We start from the raw sequence: 23,726 nt of genomic DNA, 5'->3' as shown, positions 1-23,726 counted from the left end.
GAAATAAAACCAACACTAGCAGAAATAATAATAATAATAATAATAACAAACCAACCCTGGACAAGAACAACCATACCATAAATAAAAATACTAATAACGAACAAGATAAATGCAATTGTAGACACCGCACACTTTGCCCAGTCCAAAATAAATGTCTAAGAAAAAGCGTAGTTTATCAAGCAACAATATTTGCGAAAGAAAACCCGAATAACAAGAAATATTACATAGGCATGACTTCCTTAGATTTCAAAATCCGATACTATGACCACAAAAGCACATTCAAAAATTAAAAACACCGTATAAAAACAACACTAGCGAATAAATACTGGGAACTCAAAGAAAGCGGACATTCGCCGGTAGTCGAATGGAAAATAATGAGACAAGCTACCACATGCAGACATTTAGACGACCCATGTAAATTATGCCTCCATGAAAAATTTTCTATCCTGTACTTTAAAGAACCTCAAAATTTATTAAACTGTAGGCGGGAAATAGAAAACAACTGTGTTCACAAAATAAAACTTACTCTAGGATAGCGATACAAAATAGCTTTAAAACTAACAATAACAATAGAAAACAAACAAATAAATTAAATAAACATGAATATACATAAACGATCACACACACACACATACATATATATATATATATATATGTGTGTGTGTGCATGTATGTGTGTACACATAGGTATATTTATATGTATTAAAAAAAAAAAAAAAAAAAAAGAGAACGTCTACCTAAAACCACTAACCTAGTTCTAAAACAGATCCTTTGTTTGATAAAATGCATGCCCATTGGCTGATAGGAAGGGGCGCGGTGGATACTAGAAAGCTGATTGGCCAACTAGAAATCCTCAACATATATAAAAACAAGAAGCAACCACAGAATTCGCGCATAAGCCTGACGAATCCTATAGTTGGATGAAACGCAGAATATTCAGTGTAGCTTAATCGCCATATATATTTTATAAATTATTATATATATATATATATATATATTCACATACACACGCACATATATATATATATATATATATATATTCACATACACACGCACATATATATATATTCACATACACACGCATATATATATATATATATATTCACATACACACGCACATACATATATATATATATATATATATATTCACTATATTCACACACACACACACACACACACACAAATATATATATTCACATACACACATATACATATTTATTTTAAACTTATGTCAATGATTATTATTATTTTAATAAATTTTATTGCTATTTATTTTGTTTAAATGTTATTTGGATATCTTCATTGTGGGGATTGTGTTTAGGCATATTTAATTGTGTTTATTAGTGTTTAGCTGGATTTGATTAGGTTTATTAGCTTAAATTTAAGGTTAGGATTATGGTGTTTGTTTAATTGTTACGTGTTTAGAATGAAAATTGATTGTGAAATCGCCACGTAAAAATAATGCAAAACCAAGGGAAAACGTTTAACAATTTTATTTAAAAGAGATTTAGATAGATGAACCACTGGATGCGTAATGATCAGAACTGTCTTGTGTTATCTCTCGAGTGTCATGCCCGACTGCCTCATCCCCCCAAGGGGGATACCTCTTTTGCCAGTTCAAGGGCAATAACCCTTTCTTTTTTCTTGTTAGGTGGACCCTAACATCTCCTCTTTAAGTATTTAGCTGTAGTGAGTGCATTTAGGATTAACTTGGAGATGCTTTACTTGAGTGCAACTGCGCTTTGGCCAAGTCCTGTAGGGTTTTTCAACCTTCTCATTTACATTTGTTTGCATGGGAAGTGATGGAGATGGCAGTTCAAATGTGTCCACTAACAGATCGAATGGAATGGTTGGCGTGCTGTCCCCTAGATTGCCTTGAGTGTATCTGGATGTATTTGATTTGTGTCGTACCCAGACTTGGTTCCCGACTTGAACATCATAGAGTAAGTGTCCCTTTGTTTTGCAAATGATGCCCAGAACCCAGTTTGCCTGGCCAGATCTGTAGTTTTGTACAAACACTGGCATATCAACTGGAATTGATTTTTCGTTAGGGCCTGGTTGTCTTTGTCGCTGGGGCCATAAAGCGTCCATTGTGGTACAAAGTTTTTGTCCCATGAGTGCCTCTGATGGTGACAGACCATTCTTCACTGCTCCATTGGGTGTTGTTCAATACAAAAGGAGGAAAGTCTGTAGGATTTCATCTGTTGTTCCCTCTCCCCTCGCTTTGAGTAATGCCCATTCAAATGTATCCACAAAGCGCTCGGCTTGTCCGTTGGATTGAGGGTGATAAGGTGGTGACTGGACATGCGTTATGCAGCACGATTTGCAGAATTGCTTGAATGATTCTGACGTGAATTGTGATCCATTGTCTGATACCGTATTGGCTAAATAGCCGTCTGAGTACTGTTATTGTGGATTGAGTCTGTTGCATTAGAAATATTTCTGGCCATCACCACCACCACAAGGAAACTAAGTCCATTGATTGGACTGGCAAAGTCTACATGTATTCTGGACCATGGTTGTTCTGGGTATGTCCAGCGAGAATCCACAATCCGAGGCGGGTTCTGTTGTGCTTCCATACATTGGATACAATGTTTAGCAGTACATTCAATGTCTCTGTCTATATTAGGCCAATAAACCACGCTGCGGACTATTGATTTTATTCGGTTAATGCCTGGATGCCCTGAATGTAATTGTCTAAGGACTGCTTGCCTGAGCTTAGTAGGCACAACCACACGATCTGCGAACATCAGACAATCATCAATTACAGAAAGAGAGCCACTGCAGTGTTTGAATTGTTGGAGGTCTCCCATGAGTTTAGGAGGCTATGAATTTTGGAGAAATTTGCACACTTTTTGGATCATTGGATCTTGTGTTTCTCTTTTGATGTCCGTTCTTATCACTGGAATTATCCGGATACAATCTGTAAGCATGCGTTGAAAATCATCTTCAACACTGATGGCAGCAATGACGTTATCGTCATCTAACACTGACTGTGTTTTGATGAGTCGTGATAAGGCATTAGCCAAATTATATTGTTCTGCGGTATTGTATACTGAAATCATATCCCAGTAAAATGATTGCCCATCATTGCAATTGACTGGCTGAATATACCGGGATACCTTTCTTTGAGCCAAATATTGATAGTAGGGCTTGTGGTCTGTCAGCAGTGTAAAGTGACGACCAAAAAACATCTTGTGAAATTTATTTTACGGCAAAGATTATTGCCAGTGCTTCTTTTTCCACCTGACTATAGTTGCGTTCCGCAGGCGTCAGAGATCTGGATGCATACATGATGGCCTTCTCACTTCCATCTGCGAATATTTTTTTATTTGGGTCAAAGTGTGTGAGCAGTAGGTCTGATCTGATGAGTGCTTTGATTTTATCAAACGATTTTGACAGTCCATGGGCCAGGACCATTTTGTTTCTTGTCAATAGTTTGTTGAGTGGAGCTTTGATTTGATGAAGTGACGGCAAGAAACTCCTGTAGTAACTCACTCGTCTCAGAAATGCATGTAAACTGCTAACGTCTGATGGGGTGGCATGTGTTGAATAGCTGACACATTCGCAGAATCTGGCTGGCACCCTTGATCATCAAAAATAAATCCCAAGTATTTTATGGAAGGTAGATTAAAATGGCATTTTTCAGCCCGGAGTTGGAAATCAAAGTCTTGGATGCAGGTTAGGACTCTGCTAATTCTTTCTGTCAACTCCTGGTTGGATTGCCCGACAATGATGATATCATCTAAGTATGCAGCTGTACCTTCCACTCCAATGAGCATTGTATCCATGATCTGCTGAAATATTGCAGGGGCTGTTTTTACCCCAAAAAGGTAAACGAGTGAACTGGAATAGTTCACGGTGTGTGTTGATGGTAAGCAATTTCCTTGAGGTTTCTGCCACTTCGACTTGAAGATAAGCTTCTGTGAGGTCTAATTTCGCAAAGCAAGAGCCACCATTAAGTATGGTGTAAAGATCATTTGGGATTGGCAAAGGATATTGGTGATTTTCTAGTGATGCAGTAAGACCAGTTGAAAAATCTGCACACAACCGAATTGAGCCATTTGCTTTCTTCACTACTACGATAGAGTCGAAATACTGGTTTAGCAGATGGTTTGAGGAATAGTGTAGCCTCTGCCTGAGTGCAGCGTCCAAATTGTTAGCGAAAACTGGAGAAAATTGCTTTATGATGTCTTTGGTCTGGTCGATACTGTTGTCCTGAGGTGATGGACTGGATATCTCCTTACATATCTGGTTTAGTGGAATATCAAGGAGATCTAGTGGCTCGATAAAATCAAGTCCAAGTAAGTTATGGTTTGAGCTATGTATATGGTACCTGATGTTGTTTTATCTTTCATTTTAAGGGTAACCGATAGTTCACCCATGATATGGACACAGTCCACGGAAGCACTCTGCGCTACATGACTTGTTGGTGTCAATAAAGGTTGGCCTATGGTTTCCCATAGTGATTTTGAAATGAGTGTAATATCAGAGGCAGTGTCCACTTGCAGCTGAACAGGATGCCCATTCAGCTGTACAGCCACATATTTTCGGTTTGATTTTGGGCTTGGGAGAAAAGTTGCCACCAGACTGTTTATATTTGTTTTGTAACGTTTTTGTTTATTATGTGGGGTTTGTATACTCTGCGTTGATCTTTGTCCATGTGGGGTGCAGAATCCTTCTTTATGACCCAGTCGGTTGCAGCTGTGATAGCGGTATGTCTTGATTGTACAGTTCCGTATAAAATGCCAGCTGCCACAATTCCCCCAAGCTGAAGGTGGCTTGATAGGTGTTGACGTCCGTGGGGTGGGATGCTGTTGTCTTTGGACAGTGTTAACTGTGGAAGCTGTCGATTGTTGTACTATTGTTGAATCATGCTTCAGATCAACGAGACGCTGGCATTCCATGGTAACTTGTTGTAAAGTTATGTCTGGATTCTGCTCTATTTTTGACAAAATCCATGTACGAATATCAGCATCCCCCTCTGATCTCAAGCCACACACAAAAATTAAACATTTGAATTGAGCGTCTGTGATGGACGTTATTTTGAACCGTTCACATTCTGTTTACAATGCCTATGTAAGTCAAGAAATCAGTTGACTCACATTTTATTATATTAAGACAATTGAAGCGCATATTGAATAATGAAATATGCTCACCAAATATCTGCCTCAATGTCTGTACTGTCTCATCGAAGTTGTAATCACATAAGTGTTTTGGGAGAATATAATTAGCATACTGGTCATGTTCTGACGACACAAGTTTACGTAGCAGAAGTCTGACCTTCCAGTTGTCAGCTTGTTCCTTGAATTCCACCTGAAAGAGGTCCTCAAAACGTGAAAAACACGTACAGAACGTCGATTTAGCCATTGGATCATAATGGAATTGCGTGATAGAATTTGTGATCGATTCTGCCAATGTCATGAGTTTTGTTTCCGAAACTGGTGTTGAAGATGTTGAGAATCTCTCTGAAAAAAGTTACATCAAACGTAACTGTTGTTGCATTAATTGTTCTATGGTAACATCCATTTCTATTTTTTTAAATTAATTAATTAATTTTTTTTTTTATTAAAAACGTTTAATGTAAATGTATTTGTTCTCACGTGTGTTTGAATAAAACAAAAACAAACCTCGTTGCCAATTGTTACGTATTTAGAATGAAAATTGATTGTGAAAATGATGCAAAACCAAGGTGAAACATTTAACAATTTTATTTAAAAGAGATTTAGATAGATGAGCCACTGGATGTGTAATGATCAGAACTGTCTTGTGTTATCTCTCGAGTGTCATAACCAACTGCCACGTCCCCAAGGGGGATAACTCTTTTGCCAGTTCAAGGGCAATAACCCTTTCTTTTTTTCTTGTTAGGTGGACCCTAACAATTAGTTTATTTTACCAATTTTTTTTGTTTATTTAATTTTTACGAGGTGGGGGTCTTGTAGTAAGGTCATATTTGTACTGTTAGGTTAGCCAGGTAGCGTATGAGAAGGGTATAGCGGTATATTTGTTCTGGTGGGTTAGGATAGTATGGTGTAATGATAAGTCTGTGATGAAATAATATGTAATGTTATATAATGAATGATGATCTGAGTTCCAGTCTGTTGTTGAGTTTGGATATTAGTAGTGATTCCTTTATGTGAAGATTCCCAATATTGCATTCTGTGGCTAAAATATTAACTTTAATAGATTTATTGGTGTTTTGCCAGGTGCTGAGGTGTTTGTGGAATGATGATGCTTGTGTCAGTGTGTATTCTTTGATTCTTATATGTAGGGGCCTCATGGTGCTGCCCACGTAGAATTTTTTGCAGACGGAGCATTCTAGTTTGTAGACTGTGTGCGGTGACAAATGATTGCGAGGGTAAATGGGGCAATTTCCGAGTGTGCTTGATGGTGGGTCCTCATTGCGCTTGTGTTTGGATAGCTACTGTCTAAGGGATGGTCCAGAGTGGGCTAGTTGCATATTGAGCCCCCTCCTCTTCTGATAGCCCTGTGGACGGCCATCGTGATCTTGTTGCTGAGGTGGGGCATTTTAAGAAAGCAGAAATTGGAAGGGAAGCTTCTTACATGTTTTTTTGGGGGGGGGTTCTAGGTGTTTAGTGACGGTGTTGGGGTATCCGTTTGTTTCTAGGACCTGGTGAAACTGTTTTGTGCATTCTATTTTGTCTGCTGTTTTACTGCACTTATTTTGGATGTGGATGAACTCATTCATTGCATATCCGATCATGGCCTTAGTAGAAAGGGCCGACTTATAACGTACGAATGTTTCGGCTGGCTGCTTTTTAATAGAATTTTGTTGTGATAGGTCCCTTGTCTGATATTTTGAGGTCAAAATCTGGAAGTGATAGGGATCTGTTAGTGCTGGAGTGTTCAATGGTGAATTCTATATGTGGGTCGATATCAGAGAATATGGTATAGATGTTCTCAGTATCGGTGTGTGGGAATCAGAACGTTGACATAGAGAGAAATATGACTGAATTGCATGTATTGAGGGCTCGACATTCTAATCTGTCCATGTACGAAATAGCCAGTATGCCCGAGAGACTAAAACCCATGGGCAGTCCTGTGATTTGTCTGTATGTTTGGTGGAAAGTGATATAGGAGGAGATGCGGTTGATGATTAGGTCTACTGCTGAGTGCGCTGGTACTGTAGTGTAGAGGGTAACTACATCGAGGCTAAAGGAGTATTTACTTTGTTTAAATTGTTGTAGTTGGAGGGTGTGTAGATGGCGGAGTATCTCATCGGAACTGCTGACGTGTACGGGGAAGGAGGAGAGTAAGGGTTTAAGTTGCTGAGAGAGTAGCCAAGAGATCTTGTATTGAGGTCCTTCAGTGCTTGATACCATTAGTCTAATTTGTGGGGTTGAGCTTGTTTTGTAGGTTTTGATGAGGTAGTAAAAAGTGGGGAGCCTGGTATTTTTAGTTGTGAAGTTTTGTATGCACTTGTTGGGGAGGTCTCTAATTCTACATATGTTGGCCCATGCAGTGTTGATGTGATTTTCGATCTGTGTGGATGTAATGTCAGTAACTGGGATGTATAGTGTCGTTTCTTAGGTGTGTGAGTGAGGTCGTATATGTCTTAAGGTATGACGCAGCACTCCTTTCCTTTATTGAAAGGTAAGTAGACACAGTCTTTACGTTTGAGGCTCTCAAGTGAGCAGCGTTGTTTGTACAAGATGTTTTGTACAACACTTGCTTGTTCGCATTTTATAATATCGAAAATGTTACATTTCAATCTTGAGAGCTTCATGTAATTCCTGGTTATTGGGTGGAAGATGTAATGGGTGATCTAGTTGGTATACGTGGAAATCATCAGTAGTGCAGGGAGTGTGAGTGTTGTTGGTGGATAGCCATTTTAGGTGGTAAGCCGCTTTGCAGAAGTGTGTTTCTAGGTTGAAAAGGGTGTTAACATTTTGGGTGATGATGAATTTGGGTTTGAGGCTAAGATCTTTTTCCTCGTGTGTGAGGGAATTCGTGAGGTCTGTGACTAGGGTGTGCATAGCTTAAGGAGTGCGAGTACTGGAACTGGTGCCCTTTTGATAAAGTGTGTGTGCGGGGTTGTTTTTGTGTAGTTACATAAATTTGTTTTTGTAGTCTTCTTTTCTGTCTGGAGATTGTAGTGATAACATTTATCTATGGCTGTGGTTATTTTGTGTAAGAATAGGTGTAGGGGTTGTCGTCAGTACAGGCCTAGTGGTGTTGAATTCTTCAAGGAGTTGGTGTAGGATGTGGTGGAGATATTGTAGAAGTTTCTACGTGTAAAATGCTTGTATGAAATTTCTTGACCGCTTTAATTTTGATAGAGGAATGAAGGTCGATGTAAGTTCTTGAAAAGTTGGAGAGAATCTTGTGTTTGATGCAGCGCTTGATGAAGTTGATTTGGCATCCAGTTCTAGCATGCTTTTCGGAAATCTGAAACAGTATTTTGGTTGTTGCAAACTCTGTCTTGCTCAGACTAAGGGATAAAAATGAGATGTAGTTTGCTTGAAGGATTGTGGGATAGGTATGTAGAAGAGATTTAGAAGGCTATCACAATGCAAAGAATGGAATGTAGTCAGTGTTGAAGAAAAGACGAAAACAAGTAACAATTTGCAAATCAATAAATATATACATATATGTCTATATATACATATATTTATTCAATTGTGTTAAGTATAAATGTCTTACTTGTAAAGGTCTATTGTATGTGACAATTTCCATTATATATTTCGGGATAATCCCTTTTTCAAATGCTGAATGTAACCGATCTATTCAAATCATGCTGGATGAAAGAGTGAAAATGAATTAAATGGCTGTGTGTATAGATTGTTTTGAACGATTAGCATCATGCAAAAAAAAAAAAAGAAAAAAAAAAGGTTTTCTTTCACTTTATAAGAAAATTTAGGATATGTTCTGAGAGAGTAGTAAGAAAACATGGAGTTAATGAATAACTTGTGTTCAAATCAAATATACTTACTTCAATTTCATTAATTACCTTTAAGAGGTGTCTTTGTTAGAATTCTTTTCTGTTTTTTTTTAATTTGTGCTTCAATGATACCACCAATATAGCAAAACTTCTGGAAAATCCTGATAGTCTCATCATGGAAATATAATTTTTCCTCACTTTAGAGTCTTATAAAACAAACCTGTTATCCTCTCTCAATCTACCAGTAATTCCACCACACTTCTTGTGCACCCAATGCTTACAAATACCACAAAAATTTGAGTGATATCTAACTCCCTTTTCAAAAACTAAGCCAGACAATTTTCCTTTTTGCAAGAACTTTCCACACAAATAATTTCAAACAAATAATGTTCAAACCAGAAATGCTGGCTTCAATTTCATTACCTTTTTGGAGTTTATATTCCAATTCACAGAGATATGTAAAAGTTGTCAATAAAAACAAATATATAGCAAATGTTATCCCAGGCAAGATAAGTTACTTTTCTACTTAGCTGGATAAGTTTTTAGTGTTTTCATTTAATGTAAAATGTTTGTTCGGCTCAAAAAACAAGTAACATTGAATGAGAACAATAAAAAATGGCTGCGATGTCTCTAATCTTTGAAATCTCAATAATAATTTCAAAATAAGAAACAAAACAAAATTATGGTAGGAACCCATCCAATAAATATCATGGTAACATTTATTGGGTGGGTTCATCATTTTTATTTTGAAGTTTTTGTCGAGCCTTCAAAGATATTGTGACCATTTTTTTCTTGTTCTTCAGTAATGCTTAATATTGTTTTTCAAACCAAATAAACATTTTACATTAAATAGTGTAGTAAATAATGGGCAATCAACAATTCCCCCACTAATCAACAATCACGAGGTTGTTTGCTCAGCAACCGAAAAGGCTAACATGCTTGCCAGTCGGTTTGCCTCAAACTCAACACTGAACCCTTCCAACCACCCCCTACCTGAATTTCCTATGCGGACAGACGTCACGCTAGATGATCTGAAAATCACCCTTACCAGTATTCAAGAATTATGGCGAAAGAACTGACCCATTAAATTATCGCCCCATTAGCCTCCTCCCACTTTTTGCCAAAATATTTGAGACCTTAATTAACCATGCTCTAGTCCATCATCTTACAGATGCTAAGCAGACATCATAACTGTAATCTCTGAACGTATATACCATTCACTGGACAAAGCGGGGGAGGGCAGAGCGGTAGCCCTAGATATATCTAAGGCTTTTGACAGGGTATGGCATGAGGGTCTCCTCAGGAAGATTAGATCATACGGTATCACTGGTAGAATACTTAATATAATTAAATCCTTCTTAGATGAGAGAAAAATCCAGGTTGTCCTTGACGGTTGTACATCTAAACAATATGACATAAATGCGGGAGTGCCCCAGGGGTCTATCCTTGGACCTCTATTGTTCCTGATATTCATAAATGACCTCCCTGACAAAATTGCCTCTGAGATGGGTATATATGCTGATGACACCACACTCTATAACAGGCACGACAGGAAAACAAATGAACACATATCTAAAGAAATGGCAGAAACACTAGAGGATGACCTCTGATCTGTAGTGGACTGGAGACAAAAATGGATGGTCACATTCAATGCTGCCAAGACTAAACTAGTTTCATTCAATAATTACAAGAAACCTTCTCTACCACCTATAGCAATGGCCAACGACTCTTTATCTGAGAATACATCTTTCAAGCTCCTTGGCCTAACGTTCACAGGAAACATGAGTTGGAACAATTACATTAAGGGCATTGTCAGGGCCACTGCAAGGAAGGTGGGCTCTCTCTATCGTGCTAGAAAACTACTAACACCCGAAAGTATCCTGTACCTCTATAAGGCCACCATTCGCCCATGTATGGGGTATTGCTGTCATATTTGGGCTGGTGCATCGGCTACTAGTCTCTCACTCCTTGACAAGGTTCAAAAGAGAGTCGCAAATCTGATAGGCCCTGAACTGGCATCTAAGCTTCAGCCTCTGTCCCATCAACGAAATGTTGCATCCCTCTGCCTGTTCTACAAGTATTTTAATGGTGAATGCTCTGACGAACTGCAAGCACTTGTTCCCCCACGACGTGAACACCCTCGACAGACCCGACAGGCTGCAAAATCCCACCCCCACACAGTAGAGATCCCTAGATGTAAAAGATTTTTCTACTCCAGTAGTTTCTTTCCCAGAACCGCTAGACTTTGGAGTTCCATTCCAGGTCCCTGTTTCCCCAACTGTACTGACATGCAGAAATTCAAGTGCAACGTGAACCAACATCTTGCTGCCCAAATCCCTACATAGTACCCCAGTAGTTGTTGCCCCTGTTAGTAGCCCCCTACACCAAAGTGGCAATGTGCCTTGAACAAATAATTTCAAACAAATAACGTTCAAACCAGAAATGCAGGTGAAAATGTAATAAAAAAAAAATAAATAAAAACTAAAATCTTATCCAGTTTAGTAGAAAAGTAACTTATCTTGCCTTTGATAACATTTATTTATTTATTATATATTTGTTTTTTTGATAACATTTTCGTACCTTTGTGGATTGTAAAACAAACCTCCCTTTAAAAGAAAAAAAAAGTTCCTTCGTCGAAATTTTTTTGAAGTTGTTTACAGAGAAATATAGAAATGAAAAATTATTTTTTTTATTTCTAAAACTGCACAATTTTCCATAAATATATAAATTCAGTCCGTGTATCCATACATTTGGCCTTCTACTAAAGCCCGATGTGTATCACGAGAAGCTTTTCTTGGTATTCGGCCAACAGGTTCTAAATCATTATAGCATTTGTCAAAAACACTGTTTACAATTTCCATGGCGGCTTCAGAAGAAATATTTCTAACAATTACCATTGATTTCACTGCTTGGTTTTTTACACAATCCTGAAAAAACAAAAAAAACACATCAAATATAGAAGGCAAAAGTGCAATTTCTTTTCTAGAAAAAAAAAAAAAATACTTAGTTACAGAGTTGCTTTTTTTTTTTTTTAATTTTTTTTAAAAAAATTTTCAAATTACAGTAGAACCCCAAAATACGGCATCAAAAATTACTAACAAAATACAGTACAGAATATTGATGCCTCTGCTTAGTCTTAAAAGACAATGGATACCCCCTGTAGGGGCAGCTACGTGTGTAATTGTGCAGCAAGGGTTGCACCATCCCTAACCACACCTCTCCTGAATCGGCACTGCTTGAATCCAGTGGCAAGAAGAAGTCCAGGACGACTGAAAACAATGCTGAGATAAGCGGAGAGCACATCCTGTACCTTGAAGTCCCAAATGATTACCCATTTAGTAATGACCAGATTCAACTTTGCTTAACTTTGGTGATCTAATGGAAACCGGTGTGTCAATGTGATTATGCTGTACATAGTATACAGTATATAATACACATGTATATAATCAAATAAGATAAATAACACCGTAAGGCAGGGCAAATACCATAATGGGGACTGGAAAAACATTGCATTCCACATTGTAATCTGAAAACTTGTATCCTAGAGCCACTGTATCCCAGAGTTCTACTGTATCATAAAATCCCATACAATGTGTGCATATATTTTTGCAAAAGTATGAGTACACTTGTGGGTGGAGGACATACATTACATGAACAATTTTTTTCTTTAATCTTTTCCTCACAATTGATTGAAAATAGTGATTTCATAAACTCATTGTAACATTTGCATGTATATTTCTTTTTCTACTTGTGCCAACTTTTTCCAATTTATCTACCCGTGCTATTTTTACCTAAATTCGTTATGATCTATAGATTTTAGTTTTACTAATAATATAAAAACTACTATTTATCATTAGCACTAGTACTTGCAAATTGTTTTAAACAAAAAATAAAAAGAATCGTTTTTGGAATCGAAGATAGACTAAAGTTTCAAATTTCAAATTAATTATTTAAACTAGTGATTAGAGGCAACCTCACAAAATTATGCTTATATTACTTGCACTCTTGTGGTTCTACCGAGTTAACATTATCTGTATTCAGCATATTTCCTAGGTAGCAGAAAAAAGTCGACTACTTCCAGGGTGTTATCATCTAGCAGCACATTAACTGCTATTTTTTTAATACTTACGTAATAGATTGTGTCAAAATAAAATGTTTTACTGTCAAATTATATTTTTCTTTGCATATCTTTGAAAGGTGTGCTCATACAACAGTTTCCCATCTTTTATACAATTCTTTGCTTTATTGTTGTACCTTGCAAGATCTTTCAAACTGCATCGGTTGGGTGGTAGACGGCAGACAATGCAGTGTTCCATTATATGATCCTCTTTTCCACAGTTGCAAATGGTTGGGTTGGTTTTGTAACCCCATCTAGCCATAGCAACTTTTGATCCCCCCCCATTCTCATTTTCAGATGGTTGAATTTTCCACTTAACCCAAAGTGTTTTTGACCCAAGAGAGAAAAGGTGATTCTCATCTCAAGAACGAGAGAAGATCTATTTCTGAACCAACAGATTCACAGCTATAGGCTGGTCTCTTCCTGAGATGTTAGAGACGGAAAAGCCATCGGTTGGGTCTATTGGCGCATTCTCAGGATTTATAAAAACAATAAACCGTAGCGAAACATGTTATTCTAGTGCTAATAACATAGCAATAACAAATGAAAATTGGATAATCAGAATTAAAGTTTGATATATCAACTTAAATGCTATTTAGGTATAACTTCTAAAATCTCATAAGATAACTTTATTAATATAGATTTTTAAAAAAAAATGCCTTTTCTTATCTAACTAAGATAGATATTCTTATGTTGCCTCTTATATCCGTGTTTTGAGCATTGTACATGCAAGTTTTATTTTGCGTTGTCGGTCAATAATCTAATTCGATTAAATACGCACAAATAAATAGTTTTGTCAAGTCGAGTTTTGGTTGACAGTATGTCAAAAGTTATTGAATTATTTTATGTTAAAACCACAGACACATGTTCTTTATTGAATTAGTTTGTAGATTAATTTATTTTGTATCACGAGATATTTATATATGGTTTAACATCCATTTTACATGCTAGCATGTGTTGGAGGTCTTGCTAGTTATATATTCAGGTTTGAGATGCTCAAAAGTCAGGACTGATAAAGACAACGAGGTTGTTAGATAGTGCTCAATAAAAAGAGCAAAATATTTTTATTTATTATTTATTTGAGGGTAAACAGTTACATATGGTCGCTACAAATAGCCATCAGTCAATGAGACTTCCTCAGGCAACTCGGAACCCCTCGACACCACAAAGAAAATGGAAAAAAAATTAAAGAAATTAAAAAAAAAAAAAAAAAAAAAAACATAAAAAGTTGCGAGCTCTCTAAAAAAAGAGGATAAAAATGGAGAGAGACTGCATTTCAACCTATTTGGAGATTATTCAAAAATAGATTAACAACTGGATATAAGTCTGAAATGATTAAAGCGGGTTATAATTTTACTGAAACAGTAGACTGTATAGGAGAGTGGATATGGAGGAGAGGTTCTGTTAATATACTGTTTTTCACGTGTCATGAAAAGAAGTTTGCAAATGTTTTCGTTGACATGAGTTGCGTGTCAATATAAGTTAAAAAGAGGGGTAAGGTGATAGAGAAGAGAAAGAAAAAGAGTTGTCACTATAATAGAGAATGAAAGTTTAATAGACTAAAACAGACATATATGTATGTATGCGCATGTTTTGTGCATTTGTACGTTTATGGATGTATGTCTCGGTATGAATATGTCTGCTTTAGTGTATTAACCTTTCGTTACACATGCATATTCGTAATGCCGTCAAATTGACCTTCACCTGGCAAATTTCAATTTTCACACTTGTGCACAGATTTTCCCCGGCTAAAACCCAAATATAAAGTTTCGTGAAATATTAGTAATTCCAATACAACATACCATCCACTGATCAGAAAACACCAGTTTTATTAAAATCTGATGCAAACGGGAAAAGTTACAACTAATTTTGTAGAGAACATTAGCTTTTAAAGCTGAAAATAATTTTTTTTGCTAAATTAAATCACAGGCTCTAAATATGTCTAAATAAAAAATCCAAATCGTAGAAAAGTTTCTTACCTGTATTTATGACAATATGTATATTAATTTTTTTATTAGTATTGAAATTAAGACATTAATTTATCATCCAGGTCAAATGTTCAAATTTTCTAAAAAAGTGCACTTTTTATGGTGTGTATGCTAGTAAAATGCTGGAAAACTCATGAATTATGTCAAAAACAATGTACCCAAAGTACACAATCACAGAATTGAAGCTCTGCAAAATTGCCACAGTATATACTACTTAGACATATTCTATATTTGTTACGATAATGACGTTAGATTCTTTTACTACATTGAACACAAGAACGGAATTGTTGTTCTCTTAACTTGATGCTGTTGTTATGATGCAATATTATCAAAACCATTTTAATGATAGTTCACATTCAAATATTGTATGCAGTTAAATGGGATCAATTAAGTGGCACTTACAACACTGCTTCTCTGGTCAGAGAGAGAAATTGATTGTGAAATGGGTTGGCAATGACAACTACAACCAAAAACCTGTTCATCATATCCAGGAACTCGGTGAAAACTTAAGTGATGCTGCACTGGCTTCAAAACCGAAGTATATCATGCAACATTGCCTTAGAGATGAGATTGTCATACACTGCTTGATTAACGTTTTCTCTTTGTAAAGTAACATTTTGTTTGCCGTCTGTATGACCGTACATGTTATTTCTGAATTTAATAATCAGTAAATCTTCCAGCCTCTTTAAAAAAGTATCTTATTTTCAATTTTAGGTTCTTAGTAAAAAAAAAAAAAAAAAAAAAAAAAAAAACAGTACAAGGACTATGGTTTTATTATGTTTGGGAAACTGGTCAAAATACTAATGTTCAATTTAGTGATCTGACACATTTTGAAAATTCTAATATATCTCTAAAACTAGGCCAGATTTTGTATTTTTGACAGTTTTTTTTTTAATTCCCCATTAAATTTTGACCCAGAAAAACGGTATGACAAGCCATATAACGTTACTTTGAAAAATGACCTAAATTGGCCTCTATGAGAAAAACTTCTCCATAGAGACTTTAATAGTGTCACACACACACCCACCCACATATATATATATATATATATATATATATATATATATATATATCCATTTTAAATTTGGAGACAAGGACGAGTGTCACAGGTAAGGAAGACATTTTTTTGATAGCATGAATAAGTTAGCCAAATTAATCTAGAGTAGAAAACTAGATCAAATATTCAGAACATTTTTTTTGTTCTTGTAATTAAGGGAGGTGGTATTTGAGCAACACTGCTGAGGAGCCCTGATTTAATACACTGCTTTGTTTTTAAATCCCCCAAAACAGTTTCATGGTAGACAATTGATGATCCCTGAAATAATATTAGGACTATTGTGAATTAAAAAACAAAAAACAAGTTAATGCATTGATTGCAGGTGACTGAATGACTTACCGACTAAATAGTTTTTTAACGAATGATAAAAAAAATATAAAAATTAAATAAGTTTTTTCAAATAGTTTTATAAGTTAAAAAAACTTCCAAGACAATATATATATATATATATATATATATATATGTGTTTTATCGGATAAATAAATGATGTCTAAAAATTTCAGTTATATCCTTTGTCTGTTGTATATTGCTTGAATATATCTTTTATAGGAATGCAGTCTCTACAATATTTATGTACAATCTCTGAACTGAACATAATTAAAAGAAAGTTTTTTTATTGCTATTGTACCCCAAACAAGGCACGGTGCCACTTGGATGGAGGGGGTTACTATTTGGGACACAATTTGCAGGGACACTATGTAGGGAGTTGAGTAGCAAGCTGTCTATTCACATTACAAGTGAATTTTTGCATATCAGTACAGTCAGAGAAGCAGGAACCCGAGAGGGAATTCCAAAGTTTAGCAGTTTGAGATGGGGGAAACTATTAGAGTAAAAGACTTTTTTGGCATTTAGGGAACTCTTTGTAGGGGTGGGATTTTGCTGCTTGCTTGGGATATTTACGTCAAGGGGGTACAAGGACTTATAGTTCGTCAGAGCACCTACCATTAAGATACTTGCAATATAGGTACAGTGATGCAACATTTTGTCGATGAGACAAGGGCTGGAGTTTGGTTGATAGACCGCAACTTATCAGGTTGGTGATTTTTTTTAAAACTCTGTCTGGGAGGGAAAGGCTAACAGTAGATATACCAGCCCAAATGTGACAACAATATTCCATACATGGGCGGATGATGGCCTTGTAGAGGTACAATATACTCTCAGGCATAAATAATCCTTTAGCACGGTATAGAGAGCCCACCTTCTTCACAGCAGCCTTTGTTATAGCCTAAAAACTAAGAGTGTATTTTATTTAGAGTTTTACATACACACAAATATAACATTGCCTTAGCATATTATTCTATAGATTAAGTCAATAAGAATTAAAAAAGAAAAAAAATTCATATTTCCATCACTTACTGCATGTTTTTGTTTGATGTTCAAAGGGGAAGTAACTCCTGCAGAAAAGGCTGACATAAAGGAACAATGCATGAAGTTAGCAGCACGAATCTGTATAAAACAAAAAGGAGAAATTCGTCAGGAGAATATCATGAATTTTAGATTAACACATTTTTGCAGCAAAATTTTTAGTTTCCCTATTTTTAAGCCTATAATAAAAAGATAATGCATACTAACCAAGAAAAATATTTGTGAGAAATTGTATTAAATTTTAAAAAATTGGTTAATTTTATGCTGTTGAAAAGCTATACATTTTCTGGTTGTACATGTATTTGAATATCACTACAAGCAACCATGTTTGTGTTGGAAAAAAAAAAAGAAGATTAAAGGAGGCAGTATATGCTAATAAAATTAATGTTTTTTTACAATTTGCACATTAGATTAGTAATGCCAAGCAATCAGTAAAGACATGTTACAGTACTAACATGTGTCGGGGAGCGGGTGTGCAGTTAGTATACTGGTTGTATAGTTGGATCCCCTTATTGTAGGCTGCGTATATGAACAGGTTAAGAGAAATGGCTGCGTGTTCAATAAGCTGAATTGTTGGAGGTCGTCGTTACCAGGACAACATAATAAAGAAAGCAATCAACAATAATGGCACGTGTTATGAGTACATTTAAAACATTTAAATGAAGCATGCTGAAACAGGATCATATATTTACATATGTACAAGGAATATTTATTTACACAGAAACGTTACGAACGTTACAGAGTGTCTGTGTGTTTATAACTAGCATGCATGTAGATAAACGTTCGTTGCGTGTATGCGTGTGTGAATGTATGTGAGAGTTCGTAGAAGCATACCTTGGAAGTTCATTTTGTGTATGTAAGAGTTTGTTTGTACAAAACCTATCTTGAGAAAAGATGAACACCCGGTCAAGGCGCGCCCGTAACTTGCGTGCCGCTCACATTTAAGGTTTGAGTTGAAGGCAAACATGTGTCATTATTGTTGATTGTTTCCTTTATTATGTTGTCCTGGTAACGACGACCTCCAACAATCCCGCTTATTGAACACGCAGCCATTTCACGTAACCGGTTCATAGACGCAGCCTACAATGAGGGGATCCAGCTATACAACCAGTATACTAACTGCACACTGGCTCCCCCACAAACTGGTGACCCCGACGTGATATGAACATGCAACCTTCTGATTTGGAGTCAGAAGGTTGCGTGTCAGCTCCATGTCTCGAGTGGAAAGAGAAAGAAGACAGAGAGAAAATGGAAGAGGAAAAAGGAAGCACCACCTGTTGGCAAAGTGGAGGTCACCACAGGGGCGACAACTGATGCGTTGGTTAAAAGGTGTATGCATGGATGTGTGTGCGATTTGCTTAAATACATGCTACATTAAAATGGCATGTTCCTATACATGCGCACTTTTGCAATCACTGATGTGAGGGAGATAACTCAGTTTGACTAAGATTCATTATTTTTTTTCAGAAAATAATTTGGGAAACTAATACAACTTTTGAAGACAATTAGCGAAAAATTTAGTTTTGCTAAATTGGCCTGAGATTTTCAAAGTTTTCAGAAAATAACGATTCAAACTTAATTTTTTTTTTTTTTTTTTTTTTTGCAAAACTCAATTTTTAAAAATTTTCTTTGAAAACTTTTTTCAAAACTCAATTTTTAAAAAAATTTTCTTTGAAAACTTTTTTCATTAATAATTAATTTTCTACCTTATTGTTTTGTGAAATTTTGGATATTTTCATTATTGCAACATGAAGTGGCTACTATTTGTTTTACTTGAAATTCAATATTTCGATTTTCAAAGTTTGCTTTAATAATTAAGCACAGCATTCACTGATGTGAGGGAGATAATTGTGTTTGATTAAGAGGTTCATTTTTTTTCAGAAAATAATTTTGGATACTGAAACTAACACAACTTTGAGGAATTGTATTTTTTATCAAAAAATGTTAATGTTATTAAAGATGTTACAGTCTTAACATTAAAACAAAATAAAGAATGAAACTATTAATAGCAAAAAAAAAAAAAGAAAAAAAAGAAGAAAATTACAATTCCTCTGCAATCATCACATTTTCATTTTTTATTGTTATAAGCCTTAGTAGTCATCTATATAGATAAAAGTCAAATTGTGTCTTAGTGTGCGCATTTTTGTGTATGTCCGCCAAAGGCTTTTTTCGCCGGGCTTCTCGGTCGGCTCACTCCTTAAAACTTTTTATATGCTGTCTAGATGATAATATGTACAACTTAACAATGGGGGGGGGGTCGTGTGTGTATTTAATTTGCCTGACTTTTAAACGCTATATTTTCCAGATTTTTCGATTGCAGAGTGTTTCTTTTGCTATTCGGTATAAAAAAAGCAAAACTGGATTCGAATTGGCCTGGTGGTCTCCAAAAAGTGATGTAAGCATTTGGTCAATGTCGGCTTTTCACCGTCATATCAGATGATTGCTTTCATTTGGACAACACTCCCCTAATAAACGGGGGAGCTGCTTTTCCTCCCCAAAGTTGGGTTTTCACCTCATTAAAAACTGTATCACAGAAAATGTTAACTGCTGAATAGCCATTGCTTACGTCGTCTTAAATTTTAACTCCGCGACTTCTATTTGACCTCATTAAGCAGGCACCTGTTAATTCTATTTAAATAAATTCAAAAATCTTTCACTTACTCTTTCTTGCTGGCTGAGCGGTTAACGTCTCACGTTTTTTTTTTCAACTTTGCCTTAGGGCTTTTGGGTTCGATCCTAACTACCTACCAAAACTTTTTTTTTGCTTTAAGAGTACACACACCTGCAAACACCCGGGCAATGCCTAGTATCCCCGCTAGTCTAATATATAAAAGGTAAAATGTGTGTGTGTGTGTGTGTGTGCGCGTGCATTTGTCTTGCAAAAACTTTTGACAGACGCATCAGAACTTGACATTTTCACAAGTCATCGTCTCCGTTGGATTGACAACCCTTAATTCCAACACTCGTGACTTCTAGTTTTGCGATGGACGCATCAGCTAAAATGTTAGTTTTTTTTTTTTCACCTTTTCCTCCTTCGCGTTATAGGTTTGAGCCTGTCTACTACCATTTATTTTGACAACACCTCTCTCCACCCAGGCCACACCCCTGCTACTACCAGTTTTTTTTTTTCTTGAGCTTCCTCCTTACTACACCACCTCTCCACACCCGGGCAACGCCGGGTACCCTTGCTAGTTTTTAATAAAAATAAGTACAATCCTTCATAGTTTAATTGGTTTCAGAGTTTTTATTTTTAATAAAAAGTTCAACTCAAAGTTGTAGATGCAAGCGCCTTAGCATGAAGGTACAAATATACTAAATTTGAATGAATAATCTTCGACCTTCCTGAAAAAGGTTGGAGGTTACATCGGGTGAAATGTGAGAATAACATTCAAGATGAAAACGATAGTTCAAACAATCATAAACAATCAATCCTCATCTAAAAAATTCAGTAACAAACAATAGAAATGTTTACAATAAAAAGATGAAAAAAATGGAATTTATTTTCTTACTTCTGTACAGGCTAAATGACGAAGATCCATAAAATTGACTTTTGCTCTGCAGTAATCAAACGCATGAATAAACTCATGGGCAAGAACATTGCAACACAACCACTTCTTTTTCGCTGTGTTCTGGCATACAACCACCTGAAATTTGATTTGACAATCACAATCTTCAGATTTTTTTTTAAAGGTAAATTAAAGAATTTGAAACAAAAAAAAAGATTCTATAATTGCATTTTGTTTTATGCTTTAAAAGTTCCTTTTAACTACAAGTACTAAATTCACAATTCCTTCTGCAATCCGACCATATTTTATACAAATAAACTTCAAACTATGCCTGACTTGCCCACCAAATTTATCATGAATGCCCAACAGTCCTTATTTTATCATCATTCAATAAACACAACTGAAAAACTGTCCATAATAGATACATTTCTCTCTTGGTGTGACTGCAGTGGCCATCTTTAATTGAGGAAATAGTCTGGAGATTGTTTTTGATGAAGATTAACTTTGAGAATTCAATCCATTAGGCATTAAGATCTGATAAATATGAAGCTCAATCAAGATCACACTTTCTAATGAGGAAATGATCACTAAAGTATCTCAGCATATCAGTGGATGGCAATACAAGACTGTTGGAAATTAATAACTGAAATTTGGTGGACAAGTCAAGCATAAATTGAAGTTTAGAAGATGAGGAGTGCAACTCTGCATACCTTTTTTATCAAATGTATTCAATTATTAAATCTTTTTTTTTTTTTTTTAACGTTTTCAAAAGTATTTATAAAAATTAGTTCCCTAAGTTTTGACAAATTATTAAAAAATAATTAAGTCAATTTTAAAAATGAAAAATTGTTAGGCAAAACTTGATGGATAGAAAAGAATATGATTTGATTGAATAAATATTGAAGAGAATTAAGTTCCGTGTTCAATTTAGGATAGAAACATTGTGATAAAAAATTATGAACAATTAAGATTAAGAATTGATTGAATCTTTACCTGATTTAAATTGGGATCAAATCCACCATTCACATAACCAATGCAGGGTTCACATGCAATATGTCGTCTTAAGTTCACTTCACTGAAAATAAATCAGGAGAAAAAAAAACATTGATCTATATACAATATATATCAATTTTTAGTATTTACCTAAATAGTGCTTAATACCTGAGTAGAGTTATGTAATAAGTTTGAAAATATATTTATGACAATAACGCTTCAAAGAAGTTTCCACATTTCATCCCTATAGGCATTTTAGCTTTATGATTCCCTATTGGGATGAAACACAGAAGTCTGTGGAGCTTAATTGCCATAAATTATATATATATATATATATATATATATATATATGAGTTATGGTGATTTTTGGAGTTTGTTTTACACAAATGAAAACATGATTCGTTGACAAAACAGGAATGGGGAGACTACACATTACCAAGGTAATAGTTTTTATGATGTCAAATCGTCAAAACACTGAACGTTAAATGCAAATTTAAAATTTTTTTTACACTAGACATACTTGTAATCGAGAAAAAAAAATTAACTGGATACATACTTTATAAATTTAAAGAAATAAAGAAAAATTAGACAAAAGATATACAGCATTAATTCAAAGCGCATTATTTTTGCTTAAAAGCAATTTAATAAGCAGTAGAAGCAAAACAAAGAATGGAAATTAATATACCATTTCCTCTTAAGTCGGCATAAAATAGTTAATAATAACGCACCGACAATTTTTTATCTGGAGAGAAAAACTAATTCACTTTTTTTCTTTACTTGGAAGATCACCATGTATCAAGGCCTAGAGGCCACTGAAGGATAAGGGTTAAGTGTTAGGTAGATGGTGAAACAAGATCAGACACAGTGGAACTTGGGTAAGGCTAGATTATCTACATGGGCGATCCAACAGGAATTTATTCACATTAGACAAGTGTGTTATAGTTAGCTGGGAAGCAGACAAACGGTATTACATTCCAGATAAACAGCTCTAGGAAAGAATCTGTTCATAGATTTTCAATTAGTTTTGGGCACAGATAAACAGCGAGAAAAGTTGTTTGTGGTTGTTTGAGCTAGGCGAGAATTTGTTGTGAACGTTTTATGGGGAGGGACCATAGGTTGGAGCTCAGTCGAGCATCTACTATAATAGTATTGATAGAGCAGACAGACTTGCAACGCCTCTTCTGTGAAAAAGAAGAAGTAGAGAGGCGAAAAAGTCATCGCTTACCAAATTTTGAAGACAGTCCTATAACCTGTCATTTAGGTTTTTAGGAGTTCCACCCCTGACGTGGCAACAGTACTTCATCTTATTTGACTTTTGTAGAGTCAGGTAGAGGATTGCATTGGGATACTTTCTGGAGCAATAAAATGATCCAACCATCTTTCCAGTGATTTTGGCAACAAATCTGATGTAGGTCTTCCATTTCAGAAGTTTGTTGAAGCCGGGTGCTTCATTGATGTGAGAGTCATTCATTTCTATCTGGGGTAAAGCAGGCATCTGAGTGTTGGTGATGAAAAGACAACAGTTTGGTTTTGGATGTATTAAAAGATAATTAGCCATTTTTTTACCCCATTGTACAACACACTCCACACAAGATTTATTTCATTAAAGAAATTTTTTTGACATTAGAATTAAATTTTGCTTTATAATTTAACGCTAATCAAATGATATTGTTTTACTTGATTGTCTAAATGTTTGAATACTTGGAAAATGTTATGATGGCTACTTGAATGGAGAAATATTTATAAAACGTGCATGTTATGGGATTACTCTAAATTAGGGAGTCATAAAAAAAAGATA

General features: G+C 35.5%; 3 protein-coding genes across 3 annotated transcripts in view; all 3 read right to left on the bottom strand.

Annotated features, from left to right (window-relative positions):
* Window positions 1-1,680: 1,680 nt before the first annotated feature.
* Window positions 1,681-2,091, bottom strand: LOC145278161 (uncharacterized). The gene has a single exon (XM_080130440.1). The coding sequence runs from the start codon at window positions 2,089-2,091 to the stop codon at window positions 1,681-1,683; it is 411 nt and encodes a 136-aa protein (XP_079986566.1).
* Window positions 2,092-4,277: 2,186 nt separating this feature from the next.
* On the bottom strand, window positions 4,278-4,907 carry LOC145278159 (uncharacterized). The gene has a single exon (XM_080130438.1). It carries the CDS (start codon window positions 4,905-4,907, stop codon window positions 4,278-4,280), a length of 630 nt encoding a protein of 209 aa, XP_079986564.1.
* Window positions 4,908-11,571: 6,664 nt separating this feature from the next.
* LOC145277617 (mitochondrial inner membrane protease ATP23 homolog) overlaps window positions 11,572-23,726 on the bottom strand; it is a 29,577-nt gene continuing 17,422 nt past the window's right edge. The window contains exons 3-6 of the mRNA XM_080129150.1: window positions 21,929-22,010; window positions 20,939-21,073; window positions 17,421-17,510; window positions 11,572-11,829 (exon numbers count right to left, since the gene is read on the bottom strand). Coding sequence (XP_079985276.1) covers window positions 11,632-11,829; window positions 17,421-17,510; window positions 20,939-21,073; window positions 21,929-22,010 — 505 coding nt within the window. The 3' untranslated portion in view covers window positions 11,572-11,631. The remainder of the gene's footprint in view (window positions 11,830-17,420; window positions 17,511-20,938; window positions 21,074-21,928; window positions 22,011-23,726) is intronic.

Source organism: Euprymna scolopes, chromosome 6 (genome assembly GCF_053919585.1).
Source record: "Euprymna scolopes isolate OS-2025 chromosome 6, ASM5391958v1, whole genome shotgun sequence".
NCBI classification, from domain to species: Eukaryota; Metazoa; Mollusca; class Cephalopoda; order Sepiida; family Sepiolidae; genus Euprymna; species Euprymna scolopes.
This window is presented reverse-complemented; position numbering and strand designations above follow the sequence as displayed.